Source organism: Bubalus bubalis, chromosome 2 (assembly GCF_019923935.1).
Source record: "Bubalus bubalis isolate 160015118507 breed Murrah chromosome 2, NDDB_SH_1, whole genome shotgun sequence".
Classification (NCBI taxonomy): domain Eukaryota; kingdom Metazoa; phylum Chordata; class Mammalia; order Artiodactyla; family Bovidae; genus Bubalus; species Bubalus bubalis.
In genome coordinates, this window is record NC_059158.1 from 70135144 (window position 1) to 70158974 (window position 23831).

Sequence of the window (23831 nt, forward strand, 5' to 3'; positions counted from 1 at the left end):
TGACTTCTTGTCATAGCTCAAATTTATCAACCATGACATTGTTCATTCTTGGCTGTTAAATGCTCCCATATAATCTGAGATGCTTTATATTTTCTCTGTACTTCTCTTTGCTGACATTATGGAGTGAGTTTCCTGTCAATGTGTTTATCCTTCTTGAATCTGGAGAAGGGCCCAGAAAGCAGTGTGGTTAATTGAACTAGACTGCTTAGAATTTTGCTTCACCGATAGAGCTGAACTGTTTGTTTTTAAGAGAGTCATCATCTATGCCCTGTTTTCAGGGTGCAGCCACGTACTCTGTTCATGCACAAGTTAGCGTCGCCACCCTAGGCAACAACTGTCACTTTACATTCCATTTCTGAAGGCTCTCTGAAGTTAATGATTTATATCTAAGAAGTAAATCTCTTCTGGAAACTGTCCATGAGAAATAGTTTTTAATTGGATTTGAACAAATACAGCCCTTTTCCTACTGACTCTCATACTGGGTCTCCTTGTCTACCTCATTAATGTCCTCATTGGGCTAAATGTTAACACACCACTGACCTCTGCAACATGAACAGCTCCTGGGAGACTTAATAAGTTTATTCATGATAACTGTAAGAGCACTGGATATGGAAGGATCTGAGACAAATATTAGCACAGAGAGACTAGAATGAGTTGTAAAATAATGTCAAATAAATACAAATAAGAAAATTAGAGTTGTTAAAAATCTATCACATATTAAAATCATTCTTGTTTGAAGGCCAAAGGATGTTCTATAACTGTAATCCTAATTATAAATTACAAGTCAAAAAATACTAAGAACAATTTATAATTACCTACACTTGGGGAATATGTTTAAATTCACATTATATATTCACTTAGCAGACTTGCTTTCTATTTAAAATCACTCTGAATACATTTCAAAGGTTGTGAAGATTTTGAAGTACAGACATCTTGATTACTGCAAATGAATATCAATGTTCTCATTTTAAGGAAATCACCGGTTTCTTTTTATTGAACTGTAGCTCAAAGAATCATTCAAAGAAATAAAAAAGAAATTCAACAATTTGAAGTTTAATTACACTAAGAAAAATGAAAAAGCTCGAAATCTAAAAGCTCTCAAATACCAAATTCAACAAGTGGATATATATGCTGAAAAACTACAGGTAATGGAAGATACTTGTGTGTGTGTGTGTGTGTGTGTGTGTGTGTATGCTACAATTATTGCAAAATTATTTTGCATTTCAATTCTAAATGCCTAACCCTTAGGCTTTTTTTATACCATTAGAACTGAAAAGATAGTTTTAGTTTTTATAACAATTGGGTGCTTCATATAAAATAATAATTTATTGATTTATCTCTTGAAGCAGCTCTAGAATGATCTCTGCCAAACCTGTCCAGCCTCATTGCTCCCATTGTCCCTGCTACACACACACACACACACACACACACACCTCCTGTACATCCCTTTTTCTTTCCTTGCACCCACCTATATCAGAAGCTTCTTCCACTGTTGCTGCAGGCCCTAATACCTTTCCTGATTATTGCTTATGCTGGCTAATTTGATTGCTTTCTCAGGAGACAGTGAGCTGAGTACAATAAAATATTTGATTTTATGATTTTTTTCTTTTTTAAAAAATCGTAGCATTCTCAAACTATGGAATAGATCCTGGTATAGAGTAAATTTTCTCTATATTTGCTGAATGCTGAGTCAATAAACTATCTGAAAGGAAACCTATTCTTTCCAAAATGTGTTTTAATAATTATGATTTTAACATATTAAATGAAGGAAGCTGTAAAAGTTTTTCAAAGTTTTTCCCTCAATATTTAATTACTAACTAGCTGAGTAAATAAAAACTGACCGTCATTAATTTTTTTTTTTTTGCCCAGGCTTTGAAAAGGAAAATGGAAAAAGTTGAGAATAAAACTTCTTTCTTAAATTATCCAAATAATAAAGTGAATATCCTTTTGGAAGCCATGAGGGATTTGCAGAAGCATGTGGATGAATTTGACAAAGTTGTAACAGATTACAGGAAGAATTTGGACCTGACCGAGCATCTCCAGGAGTTGATAGAAGAGGTATTCTCTTCTTGTTGTCATGTTATCTGTATTGTAATTTTTAAAAAAATTTCTCTGTTGCTTAGAACAACACTGCATTAGCTATTACTGTCATTAAATTTGTGCATCATGCTCCTTTTCATGATTATATCTTTAGGATAATTTCCTAATGCAGAATTGCTGTACCAAAGGGATACATGTTACATGGTTTTGATTGTATTGTCCACTTGCTCTTTGGAAAGATTTTACTAATTTAACTCTTCTTACCAGCAACATACGAGAAATTCTCATTTCTCCACAACCTTGTCAACTCAAGATGTTTAATCATCATGGAGTTAATTATATTAACTGTTGGATATCTGCTAAAATAATCAATAATGACTTATTTCACAGAATTTGAGAATGTTTAGAGAGAAAGTTGCTAATTGGATTTTTCAGGTATAAAAATTCTTATTGGTATTATTTCATTTTTATCAAGAGGACAAATGGCAAAGTATACATAAATTATATGAAATTGGCAAGTTAAAGTCATTATTTGCACACTTCATAGTGAAGAAACTCTACACTTGAAGTTCTTGAGCATTTTTTGTAGCCCATAATTCTGAGTTACAAAACATCTCTCTTTCGCAGTAGTGCAATAGAGCTTTTAGATTTAACACCACATTAGGCGGATTGAAATAATCATTCTTCCATATCTGATGTATAGGTTTGCTGTACTTCTATGGCACTTATTTAAAGCCAACTCCTAACACTCATGTGTTTCTATTTCTCACTCAGCATAAGTGCTTCTGGCCTTGGTCAGACACATTTCTTTCATCACAGTTATTTATTTTTAGTGAGAAACTATCTCAATTCTCCACTATGCTTTGAAAATATGACTATTTTCTATCAAGAAAAGGTCAAATGCTATTCTTCAAATGATATTTCCTCCATCTACAGACTAAATCTTATTCCTAAAAGAATTTATTTGTTGGGGTGTTATTTGGGCAATACTTTATCCATATATTGTTAATGATTTCAATTAAATAGGCTGAATTTTGTGTGTTTGAGCTTTTTCTTACCTTTAGCTGATATTTGGATTCTTTTTAGTGCCATATGGTTTTTTTTTAGAATGCCTGTTCTTGTAAGTCTGCAACTTTTCTCTTAGGAATTATATTTCAGGCAAATCTAAGAAAGCAGAAAAATCAAATTGATTGCCATACTTTCTTATCTGACTCTGATTTCCAAGTGCAAAAGTATATGATCATGCTGTGATGTTTCGTTTCTTAGGACTTAAAAAGAGTTCACATTAATTTCCTCAGTGGGCAAAATGAAGAAATTTGGGAGGATAGTGTGTCTTTAATCTGTGATTTCTCCCATTTTAATCTAGTGTCACTTTTGGTATGAAGATGCAAGTGCCACGGTTGTAAGAGTTGGAAAGTATTCCACAGAGTGCAAGACCAAGGAAGCAGTGGAGATCCTCCACCAGCAGTTCAAAAAGTTTATCACACCCTCAGTGCCTCAGCAAGAAGAAAGGATCCAGGAGATCAGTGACCTCGCTCAGCGCTTATATGGTGAAGTCTCTGATAAGATACCCATTGATTCACCACTGGACAAATTTCTAGTGAACCTAGCAGACAGCAGAGCATGGCAAGCCCTCAGGGTCCTCACTACACCAGCCTATTCTGGGAAAAGGTTCACGATAAGAGCAAAAGTGAATAATAGGGAATAGAGGAAGGAACTCCTGGCTGCAGGAGATGAAAGCATGTGGATTTTTAATGACCATGTGTAAGCCCTCCTTCTCTCTTCCCTTTCTCCCCAATTAAAACCAGAATAGTACTCAGCTTATGTAGACAAAAATGAAATCTAATTTCGATTAGAGTGAGTCCTCAAAACTATACACAACTCCCATAGTCCTTGAAGTAGGTAGAAAGCTAAGTCTGAGGTCTCCAGCCCTCATGTTTCTATGAGGATTAAGGTTTGTGGATATAAGAAAGGGATGGAAGGTCTTCCCTTGTCTTCCTCTCATTTGTGGAATAAATAGTGCGTGTGTGCTCAGTCATGTCTGACTCTTTGCAACCCTAGGAACTGTAGCCCACCAGGCTCCTCTGCCCATGGGATTCTCCAGGTGAAAATACTGGAGTGGGTTGCCATTTCCTCCTCCAGGGGATCTTCCCAATGCAGGGATCAAACCCATGTCTCTGGTGTCTCCTGCACCGCAGGCAGATTCTTTACCATTGAGCCACCTGGGAAGCCCTGTGGAATAAATGGGAGAATTCAAATCATCATCTCACGGATTGTGCTTTCCTCTTCTCCATGACTGTTGGTCTGAAAAGCCTTTCCATGTGAAGAAGGCCCCCATTTAAAATGCCCATTCGAGGGTGACAGTCCTTGAGGGTGCAAGAAGAATAATTTCATGAATTTCTTGACACTGTTAACTACAAGGTTATTAACAAGAGTAATCCCTAGTGACAGGGCCTACCTAGCCCCAAAAGATGGAGCAACGGTGCTTCATTTGGCTGCCCACAGCTGCTGCCAGATGGATAGTCTCTCTTGTTACATGAAGCACTCACTCTCCATGGATAGCCATAAAAATTTGGCTATTGCATCTATTGCATTAGCTAATACTAAATTAATGAGAATGAATTAGTAATGATTTTCCAAAGGAAATGGTAAATACATAAAAATAATAAAATATGAATTGAAAAATTAAAGAAAACTAATGTTATGTTTCATTCCTACTGTATAAGTGTACTAAAAAATTTTGGAGGCACTCCACTCCCATGAAGTGGCTTATGTTTTCTTCAGTTATTATATTTTTACACTGTAGCATAATTACCTTTTCATTTGTCTGTCTTCTCAACTGAGCATAAGCTCCTTGAGGGTAAGAGAAACATATTTTATCACTAGGTTTAAGTGCCTATTGAAGTTCAGCACAAAGATCCCATAAAAGTTGCGATTATCCTCCTGTCTTGCAAAATCCCACTTTCTGCCTTGTTTCTATTCCTGGCCTTATCACCAACTGACATATTGTATGGTTATATGTGGTCATCTGGCTCTCCTTATTGGAGTATAAGCTCCTTGAGAAAAGGGATTTTGCCTGTTAATTCACTGCTTCATGGTACATACTAAGTGCCTAACAATTATTTGATGACTAAATGAATCATTGAATGAATAAATGAACAGCATGAGTTTTCATCTGTTCAGTTTGGAAGCTCTGCATTTTTTAGAATTTGCATCAGGTAAGATACTTAAGGAATAGTATATCATCTTGCATCATTATTGAACCTAGAATTTTAATACAAATAAATTTATCTCAAAACAATTTTTGAGTACCTATTACATACTTTGCTCAGTCGCTAAGCCATGTCTGACTCTTTGCTACCCTGTGGACTGCAGCACACCAAGCTTCCCTGTTGTTCACTATCTCCTGGAATTTCCTCAAACTCATGTCTATTGAGTCAGTGATGCCATCCAACCGTCTCATCCTCTGTCACCCACTTCTCCTCCTGCCCTCAATCAGGGTCTTTTCCAGTGAGTTAGTTCTTCACATCATGTGGCCAAAGTATTGGAGCTTCAGCTTCAGCAACAGTCCTGCCAATGAATATTCAGGGTTGATTTCCTTTAGGACTGACTGATTTTATCTCTTTTCTGTCCAAATGGACTCTCAAGAGTCTTCTCCATCACCACAGTTCAAAAGCTTCAATTCTTTGATGCTCAGTCTTCTTTATGGTCCAACTCTCACATCTGTACATGGCTACTGAAAAAACCATAGCTTTCATTATACAGACCTTGTCAGCAAAGTGATGTCTCTGCTTTTTGATATTCTGTCTAGGTTTGTCACAGCTTTTCTTCCAAGGAGCAAGCGTCTTTTAATTTCAAGGCTGCAGTCACTGTCTGCAGTGATTTTGGAGCCCAAGAAAATAAAGTTTGCCACTGTTTCCATTTTTCCCCATCAATTTACCATAAAGTGATGAGACTAGATGCCATGATCTTAGTTTTTTGAATGTTGAGTTTTAAGCCAGCTTTTTCACTCTCCTCTTTCACCTTTATCAAGAGGTTCTTTAGTTCCTCTTCACTTTCTGCCATTAGGTGATACTATGGAGCTGTGATTGATATAAAGACCTATACAACCCATTTCCATCATTCAGGAATCCACAGTCTGTGCCTAGAAGTCACAACATGGTAAATGCAGTGACAAAGGTCTAAAATGTGTGTTTGCTAGAACTGCCATAACAAAATACCATATACTGGGTAGCTTAAATCACAAAAACTAATTTCTTCAAAGTTCCAGAGGCTGGAAGTCTAAGATCAAGGGACTCAATGAGTTGGTTTTTACCAAGGCTTCTCTTTTCTTGCTCCCTCTTCACATAGGCATCCCTCTGTGCACAAGCACCCCAGGTTCTCTGATCTTCTCTTAAGAACACCAATCATAATGAATTGGCACCCCACCCTCGTGATGCCAATTTTTAACTTTATCTCCCTTTAAAGACCTCTTCTCCAAATAATGTTACATTCTGAGATACTGGAGGTTGAGTTTTCAATATATGAATTTTAGGTGGGACACCCTACTCCGGTACTCTTGCCTGGAGAATCCCATGGATGGAGGAGCCTGGTGGGCTGCAGTCCGTGGGGTTGCTGAGAGTCGGACACGACTGAGCGACTTCACTTTTACTTTTCACTTTCATGCATTGAAGAAGGAAATGGCAACCCACTCCAGTGTTCTTGACTGGAGAATCCCAGGGACGGGGGAGCCTGGTAGGCTGCGGTCTATGGGGTTGCGCAGAGTCAGACACGACTGAAGTGACTTCGCAGCAGCAGCAGCAGCAACAGCAGGTGGACACAATTCAGTCTATAACAATGTACAATACCATTTTAGTCTGAGCTGTGGAGTCCAGTAGTCCAGTTAAATCTCTGCTCTTTCAATTATTGTCTGGGTTACCTGAAGAGCTCTTTTGAGCCTGGGATTCCTCATTTGAACAATGCAGTAGAACCTTCTAGAGGAAGGTTTTGTTAGCTAATGCATATAAAGTGCCTATGCTATGCTATGCTAAGTCACTTCAGTTGTGTCCGACTCTGTGCGACCCCATAGATGTCAGCCCACCAGGCTCCCCCGTCCTTGGGATTCTCCAGGCAAGAACACTGGAGTGGGCTGCCATTTCCTTCTCCAATGCATGAAAGTGAAAAGTGAAAGTGAAGTCACTCAGTCGTGTCCGACTCTTAGCGACCCCATGGATTGCAGCCTAACAGGCTCCTCCATCCATGGGATTTTCCAAGCAAGAGTACTGGAGTGGGGTGCCATTGCCTTCTCTGTATAAAGTGCCTAGCCACAGGCAAATAAGATGCACTCACTACACAATAGATACTTGTATTATTACTCCAGTAGGGAGAGGAAAATCCAGTTGGGAAAGATGAAGAATATTTCCACTAAGTTCTTGACATTGGAGGTAGACCTTGAAGAGTGAGTAGGATTTATCCCCACAGAGACAGGGGTATGGGTACTCTTTCCCCATACAGGAAAGAATAGTCAGTGGCTGTTGGGATTTTGAGAGAAAAGTTGCTAGTTCAGTTTGGTCAGATATTAAGTATGTGAAGGAATTAGGGAGATATATTTTTGAGAGAGGCAGGTCGAAACCATATCACAGAGGGCCTTGACTGTATACTTTCTAAGTAGTGAAGAACAGCTGAATGTTTTGAAAAGGAGAAAAGAGGTTAGAGTGGAGCTTTATGAATATTAATATAGCAACACTATTTAGGTTACATAAGAGGGACGTGGTACAGCAAATGTAACCATTTTTCTAGAATACTTGGGTTTTCCAATAATGCTTTTGTCTATTCAACAAGTATTTAGTAAGTGCTTACTATCTGTAGGCCCAGTGTCAGACACTGGGATAAATTAATGGGATTAATTTATGGGATTTAGCCTGTGATTTTTTTTCTGCTAAGGATTTGACCTTTAAAAATGGTGTTTGTTTTTTTTTTTAATTTTATTTTATTTTTAAACTTTACATAACTGTATTAGATTTGCCAAATATCAAAATGAATCCGCCACAGGTATACATGTGTTCCCCATCCGCAATGGATAGCGCATTGGACTTCTAAAAATGGTTTTAACCCTTCTTCTCCCCAGGTTTTGAAGAAGGGCAGAAATATGCTGAGAAAATAGTGGCCAAACACAAAGAAGTTCTTGAATCTGTCACTGAATTATGTAGCTCTCTCACAGAGCTTGAAGAAAAGCTGAAGGTAATTTCTTCTTACTAGAATATGTATGTTTAAAAGATATAAATTAAAATGTCTGGATCAAGTGTCTTCTGATGCAAAGATGTTCTAATGCAAATTCTCAAGGGACATAACATGCACATTTGTTTCACAGCTTTCTAACATAATTACTTGGTTGTTTTTAATAGTTAATTCTGTTTCTTTCCCATCACTGTAGAGAAAAATGTTGCTGAGAATGAGGGTTAAGCACAAGTAAGGTGTCTCGTTTACATTTTCATGGATCATATCCTAATGGATAAATGTGTGCCATTAAAATCAAAGTCTGTATTGTTGTTGTTAAGTTGCTCAGTCAGTATCCTTATGTTTTCATTGATCAATAATGAACATAAGTTATTTTATTCTCTTCCAAATTGTGGCCCCAGAGAAAATAAAACTAATCTTCAGGTATTATAGTCATTGAACATTTAGCTTCATGGAAATATTGAACTAACGATTAGCATCTTTCATGGAATAATAAAATTGATGGTAAAAATAGGAAATATGTTTATGATCTGTCTAGGTAAAATCCAGTTAAAATAGAGAAATGTATGTATATACATACATACATACATACGTACCTATGTATGTATACACACATATGTATTTTTTTGTCTTTGTCGTTTCCAAGCTGATTTCATTAGTGCTTTTGTATTATTATTACACAAAAATTCTTTGCTTTCCATAAATGTTTTGCAATTATAATGCCACCAGTAATGTATGAATGCATCTTACATTTTATACTATCTTTTTCAACATTTTTCATTTCCTTCTCACCTTTACCCCAACCCCTGAGGATCTGTCTCTTCTCCTGACTTTTGAAACACAGCCCAAAAAATGATTGCTCTTTTTCACTCTTTGCTGCCGTCTACAGCATCTTTCCCATTTATGTTGTACATCTCCAAGTGAGCTCCACTTAAAACATATGCTCTCTTAAAGAGATTCCGCTTTCCAGCTTTTCATCTTCATGCTATTCTTCCTGAAAGCTGTTTCCATTCTCTGCCTCCTCCCACTTTCCCCCTTCCTCCCACATCCCCTGGAGTCAGAGTTGTGCCCTCTCTTTCTCATTCCCAACCTTCAACTGGATTCTCTTTTGCTAGTCAGGAGTCTCCTACTTAGTGACTGCTGCTAGATGATATTGCCAGTGTCATTTTTAAATTCAAAACACCTCCCTACAAACTCTTCTTTGCTTACCAAATGAAGTTCAGACTCAAGGTTTTCCAATGTTCTGGAACTGATTGTCTTTCCAAACCATTGTGTTTCTCCACTCATTGTTGGTTCCTACCTCAGCGGTCTCCTACCCCACACTCCCAGGTCTGCCTCTAAATTTTACAGTCATCCCTCATATCCACAGTTTTGCTTTCCTCAGTTTTGGGTACCTGAAGTCAACCTCAATCAGAAAATATTAAATGAAAAACTCCAAAAGTAAATATTTTTTATGTTTTAAATTATGAGAGGCCACATTCACGTAACTTTTATTACAATATATTGCTATACTTGTTATATTTTATTATCTTGTTATTAATCACTTACCCTACCTAATTTCAGAGAAGGCAATGGCACCCCACTCCAGTACTCTTGCCTGGAAAATCCCATGGACGGAGGAGCCTGGTGGGCTGCAGTCCATGGGGTCACGAAGAGTCAGACATGACTGAAGTGACTTCACTTTCACTTTTCACTTTCATGCATTGGAGAAGGAAATGGCACCACACTCCAGTGTTCTTGCCTGGAGAATCCCAGGGACAGGGGAGCCTGCTGGGCTGCCATCCATGGGGTTGCACAGAGCCGGACATGATGAAGCGACTTAGCAACAGCGGCAGCAGCTACCTAATTTATAAATTAAACTTTATCATGGATATGTATGTACTGGAAAAAAAAAGTAGTAACATGTACATAGTATTTTCTGCAGTTTCAGGCATCCACTGTGGGTCTTGGAATGTATCTTCTACACATAAAGGTGGACTAGTGTACTTCACACATACATGACCTTTCATCTCTCTTATCTAAATTGTTCTCTCAAGGCCAAACCCAAATATCACCTCCTGCACAATTCCTTCCTTAGCTGTGTCACTCCCTCTTTGATCTGCACCAGTGTTCCTTCCTACTATAATCATCGCATATATCTACCATGATCATCCAGCCACTCGCCTAGATTATAATGAGGAAATCCTGTTCAGTTCAGCATCCCACACAACATTTAACAATATGCTTTGCCTAAAATGGGTTTTCCATAAAGCTTTTGGCATTTATTGTAAACACCCAAAGGATTGGTACAGGAAAAAAAAAATCATTCAGTACCTCCAAAAAGTTTGATTTGGGTGGGTATAGAAATGAGGAAGGGCCTCTATGGCAAGAGAAACAGGCATCAGCATTGCCCTTAGGAGTTACAGCCTGAAGAAAATCCTGCCAAAGGATGCTAACACTTTCCAGATGTTTCTATGAGAGCATAAATGTCTGGGTTTTGTTTTTAAGGTTGACTCTCTGGCTCTCTTTTGCAGGAGTTCATGAAAAATGCAGGCCTGGAAATCCCTGTCAGGGTTAAAATAGTGATAATAATCCTTTCTCTTTGTGTAGAATTTTGATATTTACAGAGAATTTTCATAAATATTACCTCAGTGTTTTCCAAATAACCTTGTGATGGTAATGTTTAGATGTTGTTTTCCTTGTTTAAAAAATCATAGAGGGTATAAATGCTTTATTTGAGGACACACTCACTAGTGGTGGATCTGGAGTAGGATCTTAGTTATAATTCAAAATCTAGTATTCCTTCCACAACTGTCACTTTATTGTATTTTTTATTAAAGTATAGTTGATTTACAATATCATGTTATTTTCAGGTGGCACAGTGATTCAGATACACACACACACACACACACACATATTCCTTTTCAGATTCTTTTTCCTTATAGGTTGTTACAAACTATTGAGTAGAGTTCCCTGTGCTATACAGCAGGTCCTTGTTAGTTATTGATTTTATGTATAGTAATGTATATATGTTAATCCCAACCTTCTAATTTATAGCCCCCACTACCCTTTCTCCTTTGGTAACCATAAGTTTGCTTTGCATGTTTGTAAACCTCTTTCTGTTTTGTAAATAAGTTCATTTGTATAATTTTTTCCATATTCCACATATAAATGGTATCATATGATATTTGTCTTTCTCTGTCTGGTTTACTTCACTTAGTATGATAATCTCTAGGTCCATCCATGTTGCTGCAAATGGCATTATTTCATTCTTTTTGTGGCTAACATTCCACTGCATATATGTACCACATCTTATTTATCCATTCATCTGTCAGGGGCCATTTAGGTTGCTTCCATGTCTTGGCTATTGTAAATAGTTCTGTAATGAATGTTGGGGTGCATGTATCTTTTTGAATTATGGTTTTCTTAGGTTATATGCCCAGGAGTGGGATTGCTGGATCAATTGATATTTCTATTTTTAGTTTTTTAAGACCCCTCCATACTGTTCTCCATAGTGGTTGTACTAATTTGCATTCCACTTTGGAATTAGGTATAGAGTATATACCAAAGCAGAGTAATTTATCAAATAACATAAACCAGTGAAGGTTTAGAGTTGGAAGTAAGAGCTGAATCTCCCCAGTAAATGTCTGCCCAAATCCTTTAAGTTGATGTAACATGTACACTTTGAGAAGTATGCCTGTTTCTTTAAGGCCTAATGCCCATGTTCCAGGTGGTATAGAGTATCTTCTGTTGCCATAATCTTGTTCAGTAGCTAAGTCACATCCCTCTCTTTTTAACACTGTGAACTACAGCACACCAGGATTCCCTGTCCTTCACTATCTCCTGGAGTTTGCTCCAACTCATGTCCATTGAGTCAGTGATGCCACCCAACCATTTCATCCTCTGCCACCCGATTCTCATCTTGCCCTCAATCTCTGCCAGCATCAGGGTCTTTTCCAGTGAATTGGCTCTTCACATCAGGTGGCCAAAGTATTGGTGCTTCAGCTTCAGCATCAGTCCTTCCAATGAATATTCAGGGTTGATTTCTTTTAAGATTTAGTAGTTTGATCTTGCAGTTCAAGGGACTCTCTGGAGTCTTCTCCAGCACCACAGTTCAAGAGCATCAGTTTTTTGGTGCTCAGCCTTCTTTATAGTTCAACTCTCACATCCATACATGACTACTGGAAAAATCATAGCTTTGACTAAATGGACCTTTGTCGGCAAAATGATGTCTCTGCTTTTTAATACGCTGTCTAGGTTGGTCATAGCTTTTCTTTCAAGGAGCAAGTGTCTTTTAATTTCATGGCTGCAGTCACTGTCCACAGTGATTCTGGAGCCCAAGAAAATAATGTCTGTTGCTATTTCCACTGTTTCCCCATCTATTTGCCATGAATGGGACTGGATTCCGTGATCTTAGTTTTTTTAATGTTGAGTTTTAAGCCAGGTTTTTCACTGTCCTCTTTCACTTTCATCAAGAGGCTCTTTAGTTTCTCTTTACTTTCTGCCATTAGAATGGTATCATCTGCATATCTGAGGTTGTTGATATTTCTCCTGGCCATCTTTATTCCAGCTTGTGCTTCCTCCGGCCCAGTGTTTCTCATGAGGTACTCTGCATGTAAGTTAAATAAACAGGGTGACAATATACAGCCTTGATGTACTCCTTTTCCTATTTGGAGCCAGTCTGTTGTTCCATGTCCAGTTCTAACTGTTGCTTCTTGACCTGCATACAGGTTCCTCAGGAGGCAGGTAAGATATCTGGTATTCCCCTATTATAACAAGAACTTTCTTCCTACTGGACCTTTGAACAACCAGTTTTAATTGGCAGTGAACTTTTATCAGCAGAGGAGGTAGAAAGGGGAGTGAAACCTTGAAATAACTGTGTAAATCACTTCATGGGAGTATGCTAGCCTCTTGTGGGATACATTTGCTGAAAGACTGCCAACTTTACTGGCCCAGGCTCTCACTAATCTTCACTTTGTACAGCAGGGAGATGTTTTAAAGTTGAATCTGAATTTGGAAGACTTCCATGATGATTGCATTGACCTACTAAAAGAACCAGTGAGAAATAAGCAGACAATATTCAATGATGGAAGCAATAAGGTAAAGAAATCCATGTATCCTCAGATATTTGTTACTTTCACTACTTTTGTTTAGCATCATTGTGCATTGGAAAAAAAAATGAATTGAAGCCTTATTATCTTTCTGAATTCTCCAGTGTGGATGCGAGTGTATGTCCTTTCCCCTTCTTTTCTACTCATTACTTAGTCTTTCTTCTCTCACCTGCGCTTTTACCTCAGAGTCTCTCCCATTGAATACTGGAACCATAGCATTTCACAGTGGCATTGGGACAGTCAGTCAAACACCACACTATTGCCCCAAACTTTTGTTTCTCCCATCTTTAACTGCCTTTCTTGTTGATCTTTCAATCCCAACTTCAAATTTTACCTCTCCCTCTTTATCATACCACCAAGCTATGATTTTGTTGTTTTACACTACCCATTGGAAAACCTTAATACATGAAATTTGATTGTATCTCATTCGCATAGAATCTACTTCTAACATGATATTTCTAGGAATATGTACTAAAACATAGAATGCAACTGAAAGATAAACACTAAAGTATTTATAGAAATGTTAAATTATTTTAAAGTCTATGCATTGCACATAAGCATGTAGCAAAAACTGCAAATACTCACAAAATGCAAATGCATTTCAAGAGCATTATTTAAATCGCATCATTATGGAGTTTCAGTATAAGTTGTTCACTGTCTATTCATAGCTCCTGGACTATAATTAGCTCTTGATTTTATGCATTGCCAAGTTTGCTCCCAGTGTTTGTCTCTTTCCCAAGGAACTGAAGGGACAAGCAGAGTCAACATTATTCTCAACTGCTCCCAAATAAAATAAAATATACCTTTTGTGGCACGAGAGTCTGAAAAATCTCCCTACTTATTGCCGTCATCTCATGGAGAAAGATATCTTTTATTAAACTAAATATGGTATTTAGAACTTCCTTATAGGTCCTTTTATGCAGGTTAAATCTATGTCAAGGTCTCATGCAATTATACAACCACCAGGCAGCAAGTACCATATTAAGTAAACTGGGTTTTTTTTAGTGGGATGGCCTTGTAGCATTTAAATCCTGACTCCTCTCTGAGGCATAAGACAGCTGCCAAACCTTAGCTGGACTTCAGTCTTGTATCAGATGATCTTTGGTTACTCTGGTTGTCTAAATCAGGTTTTCTCAACCTCAGTACTATTGACATTTTGACCCTAAGAATTCTTTGTTGTGGGAGCTGTCCGGGTGCATTGTAGGGTGTTTAAGATCATCCCTGGCCTCTGTGGACTAAATGCCAGCAGTACCCACTCTCCAACTATTTGTGACAACCAAAAATTGTCTATGGAAATTATCAAAGTCCCCGCAGGAGCAAAATCAACTTTGACTGAGACCAACTAGTCGAAATAATAAAGAATAACATTAGATGCATCACATTTTCTTAACTAAGTTGCAAGAGATACTAAGTTCAACATCATATGATTTTTTTTCGATTCTACATTGTCAACAACATGTATCTGCTAAAATTAGAAACAAAAGCTATTGCTACTGAAACACACTCATTTATACTTGGTAAAAATGCCTTTTCTTGCTTTTCTTGGAAAAAAATCAAAGGAACAGATTCCTTTTATTTTTCACTGAGATTTATTTTCATTGAGAAATCATTTTTATTTTAATATAAATTAAAAGACATGATAGATCATCAGCTATTTAGGATAAAAGTGAAAATCCATGATTACAACTGTCAAGATCTCTCATTGACCTCATTTTGCATATGCATTCTGGCACAACTGGCAAAGTGAGAGGGTGGCAGTTAATTTTCTCTGATAAACAGTTCAATCATATTTACCCTCTTATTGTCTCTATCATTTGCGTTATAAGTCCAATGTAATGAGTTCCTAAAATGCCATGTGGGAAGACAACCAGAAGCACCAATAAAAAACTTATCTGGAAGTCACTGCATTCAATTCTAACACCCTTACACAATGTTATTTTTCTCCAAAACATTATTTGAGTCAGAAAGAACAATTCCACCAAACTATTACAAGAATGTATTCATCACAGGATTTTTTTCCTGGAGATAGTAAAGCGCTTCTCATTTTTCTGACTACAAAAATGCAGCTGGTGAAATTGGGCCATTCAGTAAATGCAGTGCCCATTGTACTGCTAACAGATCAGCGGTGGTGTTTTATTCCCTAAGGTGAGCTGCTGCTGCTGCTGCTGCTGCTAAGTCGCTTCAGTCATGTCCGACTCTGTGCGACCCCAGAGACGGCAGCCCACCAGGCTCCCCCGTCCCTGGGATTCTCCAGGCAAGAACACTGGAGCGGGTTGCCATTTCCTTCTCCAATGCAGGAAAGTGAAAAGTGAAAGTGAAGTCGCTCAGTTGTGCCCGACTCTTCGAGACCCCATGGGCTGCAGCCTACCAGGCTCCTCTGTCCATGGGATTTTTCCAGGCAAGAGTACTGGAGTGGGGTGCCATTGCCTTCTCCCCTAAAGTGAGCACTGAAGCTAAATCCACAGGAATATCTGCAAACCCCTAAGGTTAGGCAGAGGCACAGAGTATAAGAGCCTTGCCTAAAATCACAGAGCTATCTAAGACTTGAATTTACAGTCACAGAATTCTAGTACTAGAAAGAATTTAACAACTATCTGATCGAATCTCATTTTACAGTTGAGGAAACTGAGGCCAAAAGAGATGAAATATTTTGCCCTCCAGAAATCACAGAAAGTAGTGTCAGAACTGGGCTGGCTGGCAGCCCAGTTCTCCTGAATTTCAGCCATGTAACTTTTTTCACAAGACCAAAAGTGAGTTCTAAGAAACTGCTGCATACAAATATAATAAGTTATTATGTAATGATACTGTAGATTCCCATGCCAAATTTTTCCCACTTGCCATTCATCTGTTACATGATGATTAATAAAGGAGTAGCATGGAAGTACTTTCATAGCACAAAATTCAGGGGAGTGCTTTTATCAAAATGAGTGAGGACAGCCCCCGGGCCTTCATCCACTAATCCTGATCACCTGGTTGGAGGAGTAAGATGTTCCTGAGACACTTGCTTTGGCAAAAAAATGGAAAGGGCAAAAGTGTTCTTCACCACCTTTCTGTTCTCTCTTACCTGTCCTCCCCAAATTCTCAAAGGTACCAAGTTACCCCCTGACTGCTCAAATCCCCTTCCAAAGGCCTTTCCCAGAAATGCCTTTCATAGCCCAAACCCTGTGTTCAGTATCTTTCTTTATCCACTTCCCACTTACCTTCCTTAAATCTGATTTGTCCCAAGAGAAGGTTATCTATTGTGGAGATATTTTAGAAGATAAAGTCTTGTGGTGATCACTTAAATTTCCCACCTAGATGGCTTCCCACCCTATGGACCTGGACAATTGGTGCTATACATGTAGTTCAAAGGATATAATATATCCCCATTTTCTCTCTTCCAAGATGCTCACTTTGTTTGCCTACATGGTGAAGTGAAGAAGTGAAGTGAAGGGAGGTCGCTCAGTCGTGTCCAACTCTTTGGGACCCCACGGACTGTAGCCTACCAGGCTCCTCCATCCATGGGATTTTCCAGGCAAGAGTACTGGAGTGGGGTGCCAACATGGTAGTGATTATAAAGTCAAGTGATAATGTCCATCAGTGAAAATGAAAGTTCAGAAATCCTGACAGAGATAACATATGAGGCTATAGATTGAGGATTAAGTAAAAGTTAATTGCTCATTAGATATGAAAGTGTGGTGAGATCTTTGAGGGGAAGAGTGTAGAGAGAAAATTAGAGAACTTAAAGACAAGATCACAATCATTCATATATTTAGAAGATGAGGAAAAAAGGAATCAACAAAGACAAAATTGAGAATGAGCTATGTTTTGATGCAGTAAATCAGAGTTTCCCAGCCACTTTGTCAGAGCTCATCAGATTAATGCAAATATACCCTGTCTGTGCTGAGATACATGGATTTATCTACCTCTTTCTACTAATGGCAGTGAGTCCCTGGTGGCTTAGGTAGTAAAGAATTTGCCCACAGTGCCAGAAACTCGGGTTCGAACCCTGGGTTGGGAGGATCCCCTGGAAAAGGGAATGGCAACCCACTCCAGTATTCTTGTCTGGAGAACTCCACTGACAGAGGAGCCTGGTGGGCTAGAGTCCACGGGATTTTGAAGAGTTGGATGTGACTGAGCGACTACACTTTCACTTTTCTTTTCTACTAATGGCAAAACATGGCTTTATGGTGGATAAATGTTAAAAATAGCTGGTATATGTGAATGTTTGAAAACCATTTTTATAAAGGAAAACTAGTAGACCCAGGAAACAATAGCTTATTGAGTTCTAAAATGGATTTTTATAAAATTGCATAATGACTTTAAAACTGAAAGCTTATTTCAATTTGAGAATAAAGATAGAAGTGCCAAAAGCTAACATGATTTATGCAGAAAAACTTGTGTTAAACTCACCTTATTTTGCTTTCTGAGATGATTATTTAATAGAAAATTCTAGGTTTGTGCATAGACAAAATTTATTGTGATTTCAGAAAGTCACTTAATTAACACATTCACAATAACTCTCTTAAGGTAAGTGGAGAAATGTGAACTGAACGGGCATTCAGTCAGGTTATAGTTGTATCCAAGAGTGTTAAGTATTTCACCAGTATCAACCTGGAAGACAGTTTGCCTTGCCCTGGGGAGACAGCTTTGTACTAAACTCTGCAATGTTCAACAATTTTATCAATAGTTCAGTTCAGTTCAGTCACTCAGTCATGTCCGACTCTTTGTAACTCCATGGACTGCAGCATACCAGGCTTCCCTATCTATCACCAACTCCCAGAGCTTGCTCAAACTCACGTCCATTGTGTCGGTGATGCCATCCAACCATCTCATCCTCTGTTGTCCCCCTGTCCTCCTGCCTTCTACCTTTCCCAATATCAGGGTCTTTTCCAGTGAATTAGTTCTTTGCATCAGGTGGCCAAAGTATTGGAGCTTAAGCTTCAGCATCAGTCCTTCCAATGAATATTCAGGAATGATTTCCTTTAGAATTGACTGATCTCCTTGAAGTCCAAGGAACTCTCAAGAAGTCTTCTCCAACACCACAGTTCAAAAGCATCAATTCTTTGGCATTCAACCATCTTTATGGTCCAACTCCCACATCCATACATACTACTGGAAAAACTATAGCTTTGACTATGCAGACCATTGTTGGCAAAGTAATGTCTCTGCTTTTTAATATGCTGTCTAGGCTTGTCACAGCTTTTCTCCCAAGGAGCAAGCATCTTTTAATTTCATGGCTGCAGTCACCATCTGCTGTGATTTTGAAGCCCAAGAAAATAGTCTCTCACTGTTTCCATTGTTTCCCCATCTATTTGTCATGAAGTGATGTGACCAGATGCCATGATCTTAGTTTTTTTGAATGTTGACTTTTAAGCCAGGTTTTTCACTCTCCTCTTTCACTTTCATCAAGAGGCTCTTTAGTTCCTCTTCTCTTTCTGCCATAAGGGTGGTATCATCTGCATATCTAAGGCTATTGATATTCTCCCTGCAGTCTTGATTCCAATTGTGATTTATCCAGACTGGCATTTCACATGATGTACTCTGCATATAAGTTAAATAAGCTGTATGACAATATACAGCCTTGATATACTCCTTTACCCGTTTGGAACCAGTCTGTTGTTCCATGTCCAGTTCTAACTGTTGCTTCTTGACCTGCATGCAGGTTTTTCAGAAGGCAAGTAATGTAGTCTGGTATTCCCATCTCTTTAAGAATTTTCCACAGTTTATTGTGATCCACACAGTCAAAGGCTTTTGTGTAGTCAATGAAGCAGAAGTAGATGTTTTTTTTCTGGAATTCTCTTGCATTTTCTATGATCCAGTGGATGTTGGCAGTTTTGAACTCGGGTTTCTCTGCCTTTTCTAAATCCAGCTTGAACATGAAGTTCTCAATTCACGTACTGTTGAAGCCTAACTTGGAGAATTCTGAGACTCAAAACTGCAATTCAATAGTCCTGTATGATTCTTATGAAAACAAAAGAATTACTAATAAAGTCACTTTCATACAAACATAGCATATAGATCAAAGAGATGATGATTCCACCATTATGTATATTATATATGTATGTATATATATATGTATATGTATATATACATATATATACACTGTATATATATATATACACAGTATATATATACACTGTATATATATATGTGTATTAATATGTATGTGTATATATATATAACCAGTTAAGCTGGATTGGAAGTCAGGGGTGGGACATTCCTAGTGGGTTTCCCCAAATTTCATCTCTGATGAGACAGACTTGTCTTCCCAGTCACTTGGGTGCACAGCTAAACAACACAGGCTTCCCAAACAGAGGTTTCATGCCTTAGAACTAATGTGGATGCACCCACTTGGTGGAAGGCATATCCAAAATAGAGAGCCTCAGAGAGACAGAGCTGACCATGCCCAGTCTCTTCTTCCAAACCCACAGCTTCATAAGTCAGTTCCTTCCTAGGGGGAGTATGGAGTGAGGGGATGAGCCTGGAGTTTTACCCAAATTTTTCTCCTTAGCCTGTTGCATAGGCTGCCCAAAGAAGTCATTGAGAAGTTGCCTGTCCTCTGCATGACCCTCAGATTAACAAATGTGCTTGCTATCCTATGAAGTTATTCTTAACATGAATAAAGTATCAAATTCTTTCCCAGGAAATCAGTGTTTCAGGAAAAAGTATTCAAACAGGGGCTCTCAGAATGGCATTAGAGGAGATTCTTAGACTATTTTTGGATCAAAGTCACTGTGAAAAGGAAAATAAGCACTCCAGTTTCAGGAAGAGGTGGGAAGAAAGAGCTAAGCTTTCATAGGAAAACCAAAAGAAGGAGGGACATTCCCTATGAAATATGTGTTTATTTAGTAACTTTTTAATTGAAGTATAGTTGATTTACAATGCTGTGTTAATTTCTGCTGCACAACAAAGTGATTCAGTTATACATATATACATGTATCATTTCCATTATGGTTTATCATAGGGTAGGGAATATAGTTTCCTATATACAGGAGTACCTTATTATTTATTTGTTCTCTGTGTAAGAGCTTACATCTGATAAACCCCCTCCCAATCCATCTCTCCCCTAACTTCCCCCTACCGTGGCAACCACAAGTCTGTTCTCTATATCTGTGAGTCTCTTTCTGTTTCATAGATAAGTTCATTTGTGTCATATTTTAGATTCCACATGCAAGTGATATTGTATGGTATTTGTCTTTGTCTTTCTGATTTATTTCATTTAGTATGGCAAGGTTTCTAGGTCCATCCATGTTGTTTCAGATGGCATTATTTCACTCTTTTTTTAAATAGCTGATTATTCTTCTGTTGTATACATATGTACCACGTCTTCTTTATCCACTCCTCTGTTGATGGACACTTAGGTTGTTTCCATTTCTTTGCTATTTCCATGTCTTTGCTATTGTGAATAGTGCTGCTGTGTACATAGGGGTGTGTGCACCTTTTTAAATTAGAGTTTTGTCTGGCTGTATGCCGAGGAATGGGATTGCTGGATGATATGGTAATTCTGTCTTTAGTTTTCTGAGGTACCTCCATCCTGTTTTCCACCATAGCTGCACCACCTCACATTCCCACCAACAGTGTAGGAGAACTCTCTTTTCTCCACATCCTCTCCAGCATTTATTTTTTGTAGATTTCTTAACAACGGCCATTCTGACTGGTGGGAGGTGATAACTCTTTGTAGTTTTCATTTGCATTTCTCTAATAATTAGTGATGTTGAGCATCTTTTCCTGTGCCTATTGGCCATCTGTATGCCTTCTTTGGAGAACTATCTATTTATCCTTTGCCCATATTTTATTTGTTGCTTAGTTGTATGAGATCTGGTTTGTCATATTGTTTACAAATATTTTATCCCACTAGTAATTTTTTTTTAAAGAGAAAATCTTATAAGAACTTCTGGCTTTAGACTCAGGATTCAAATTTCTACTAAATGGCTGAAGGAAAACCACTTTTTCTCAACTGGGTTTATGCTTTCTCTGAAGATAGGTCATATCTGTAGAATAGTAGAAGGCACGTTGTTTTGCTTTTCATCTTCAACCTGAAAACACTGATTTCTCAAAAATCACTTGTATATGTCAGGAGTAGAACTGTGGGCTAAAACGAAGAACTCAAACCCAAAACAAAACACAGCTTTCTCATGTGCAAGTGGTGGTAACAAGACAAAAGCCAGTAACTGTTACATTAAGTAAAAATGCACCCCAAATGCTGTGGAAAGGCAAAGAAAGAAGTGGATATAGAACAAGCAGGTTGGGATAGATGAGATCTCTTTCAGCTTCAATGTTCTTTTGAGTCCATGCCAGAAAGGATATTTGAACCTCTTATCAAAACGGAGATGGACGTGGATAAGTGGAGAGAAATCCTAGAATAGAGTAAGTGAAATGGATCACTGTTTTTCTCAGTCTCCTGGCATGGCCTATGTTCCACATGGGGCAGAAGGACAAGTGGTGAGTGTTCCTCCACTGTCTTGGTGCGTTCTCCAGCAAAAGGCTGCAATGTGTGATTGTTCCCTTTGTATCTACTTCCCCACTAGGCTGGCATCTCCAAGAGGGAAGGCTTCTACCTAGTTTTACTCACCATTTATCTCTCCTGTGTCTAGCACAGAAGCCAGTATATAATAGGTGCTCAGTAGATATTTTTCTTTCTTTTTTTTTTAATTTTTTTATTATTATTTTTTTTTACTTTTCAATATTGTATTGGTTTTGCCATACATCAACATATTTTTCATTGTAAGAATAAAACTAAGGGTCTTTTAGAAAATAAGAACAGTCATTAAAAAATGGCTTTATCTATATGAGTTATCTACAGTTGTCAAATTCATAGAGACAGAAAATAGAAGGGGCTGAGAAGGGGAAAATGGGAGGTTAGTGTTTTATTGGTACAGAATTTCAATTTGTAAAGAGGAAAGGTTCTGGAGATGGATCATGGAGATAGTTGCATGACAACACAAATGTCCCTAATGCCACTGAACTGTACACTTAAAAATGGTTAAAATGGTAAATGTTAGATTGTGTGTATATTTTGCCACAATAATTTTTAAAAAACAGATGGCTTTCCTGAGAAAAAAGCAGGGTTATTCTTGGAGGATGTTGAGGATCACCTAAAAAGAAGCCTCTGATAAAAGTTTAGGAACCACATTCTATGACGTGCAGACAGATAAGTAAACCAAAGCAGAATTTGCTAGTGGAAGAAGACTCCTCAGACCATGACTTGAAAACATGGATCCAGTCCAACCCCATCATGAGAGATGAGAACCAGGGCTTTCTCTCCTCTATTTCGCAAGATCTGTCACCTCTCACTTAGCGGCTGGAGGTCAGTTTACCCATTCCTTGGTCATGGGACCGTCTACGCTCAGGTTCAGTGGACAAATGGTTTCAAGTTCTGTAAGGCTGGGGCCAGGGCCCCCAGCTGTCACTCACTGCAGGTCTTCTCAAGTTGTTTCTCAAGTTGGCTTTGTCAACATTAACTCGAAACTTTGGCTTTTCCATTTTGAAGGAGCAGGCCCAGCCAGCCCCCATCTTGGCCGTCAATGGAGCACGAAAGTGTCAGCTTCCACAGGGCGTGAAGCAGCTGGTCCCCGGCAAAGAGAGTGTCCAAGGCCTGCTTCTGCCCGTGGACATGCTTTCAGGAGAAGAATATGAGTGTGTTTCACCCGACGACATCTCCCTGCCTCCAGTCCCAGGAAGCCCCGATTCTCTCCTTGCTCCGTCTGACATGGAGCTGGAGGCGCGTGTCAGCCCATTCCCCCGCCATCACTTAAGCGGCCACCAGATGCAGACAGGGGCCAGCAGTCCAGGAGAGGCCCCGGTATCTGGCTTTCCTCCACCTGCTGCTTTTGCTGATGCTTGCAATGATAAGAGAGAAACGTTTTCAAGTCATTTTGAGAAGCCTTCCCCGCAGGTCCAAGCTGAGCCCCCATTAACATCCCAAGGATTTCTGGAAAAGAGTACTGCCTTCCACAAAATCAGTGCTCAACTTCCAGACAGCATGTGCAGTGAAGTGCATGACAGAGCTTCGCAACAGCACCCCCAGGCTCAGGGGCATTTGCTAGAAACACCAGAGAAAATGCATGCTGATAATAACGTCACTAAAACCCGAAATAGGCTGCATGCTTCCCAGGATGCATTCTCAGGCCTCGGGTTTCAGCCAGGGCCCAGCCAGGCCTGTCAGAGGCAAATGGTTCCCCGAGAAGAGATTATAAGTATACCAGCTAAGAACAGCATGGTCAGCCTAGCTGGCCAGGCCCCTAATTTCTCCAGGCTCCTGTCTAACGTAACTGTCATGGAAGGTTCTCCAGTGACTTTGGAAGTTGAAGTAACAGGATTTCCAGAGCCTACACTGACATGGTGGGTAGCCTATAATGACAAGCCATAAACAGAAACAAACTGAATCTCTTCTCTGAGCAAATCATTCTGTGTGCACTAACTTTAAAGTTTAGGGGAAGCTGGTTAATGTTCTACATCACTGCAGCTGTGCATGTTTCAATCTCACATCAAACCCCCAACTCT

General features: G+C 38.8%; 1 protein-coding gene across 10 annotated transcripts in view; it reads left to right on the top strand.

Annotated features, from left to right (window-relative positions):
- CCDC141 (coiled-coil domain containing 141) overlaps nucleotides 1–23831 on the top strand; it is a 213691-nt gene that overhangs the window by 186021 nt on the left and 3839 nt on the right. For 4 of the 10 annotated variants that reach the window (XM_044932926.2, XM_044932918.2, XM_006059586.4 and 1 more), the window contains 6 exons: nucleotides 1005–1145; nucleotides 1870–2058; nucleotides 3407–3590; nucleotides 8147–8259; nucleotides 13219–13335; nucleotides 22819–23669. In XM_044932926.2, the coding sequence (XP_044788861.2) occupies nucleotides 1005–1145; nucleotides 1870–2058; nucleotides 3407–3590; nucleotides 8147–8259; nucleotides 13219–13335; nucleotides 22819–23669 (1595 nt within the window). The remainder of the gene's footprint in view (nucleotides 1–1004; nucleotides 1146–1869; nucleotides 2059–3406; nucleotides 3591–8146; nucleotides 8260–13218; nucleotides 13336–22818; nucleotides 23670–23831) is intronic. The other 6 variants (XM_044932936.2, XM_044932931.2, XM_044932942.2 and 3 more) reach the window with 4 other exon arrangements.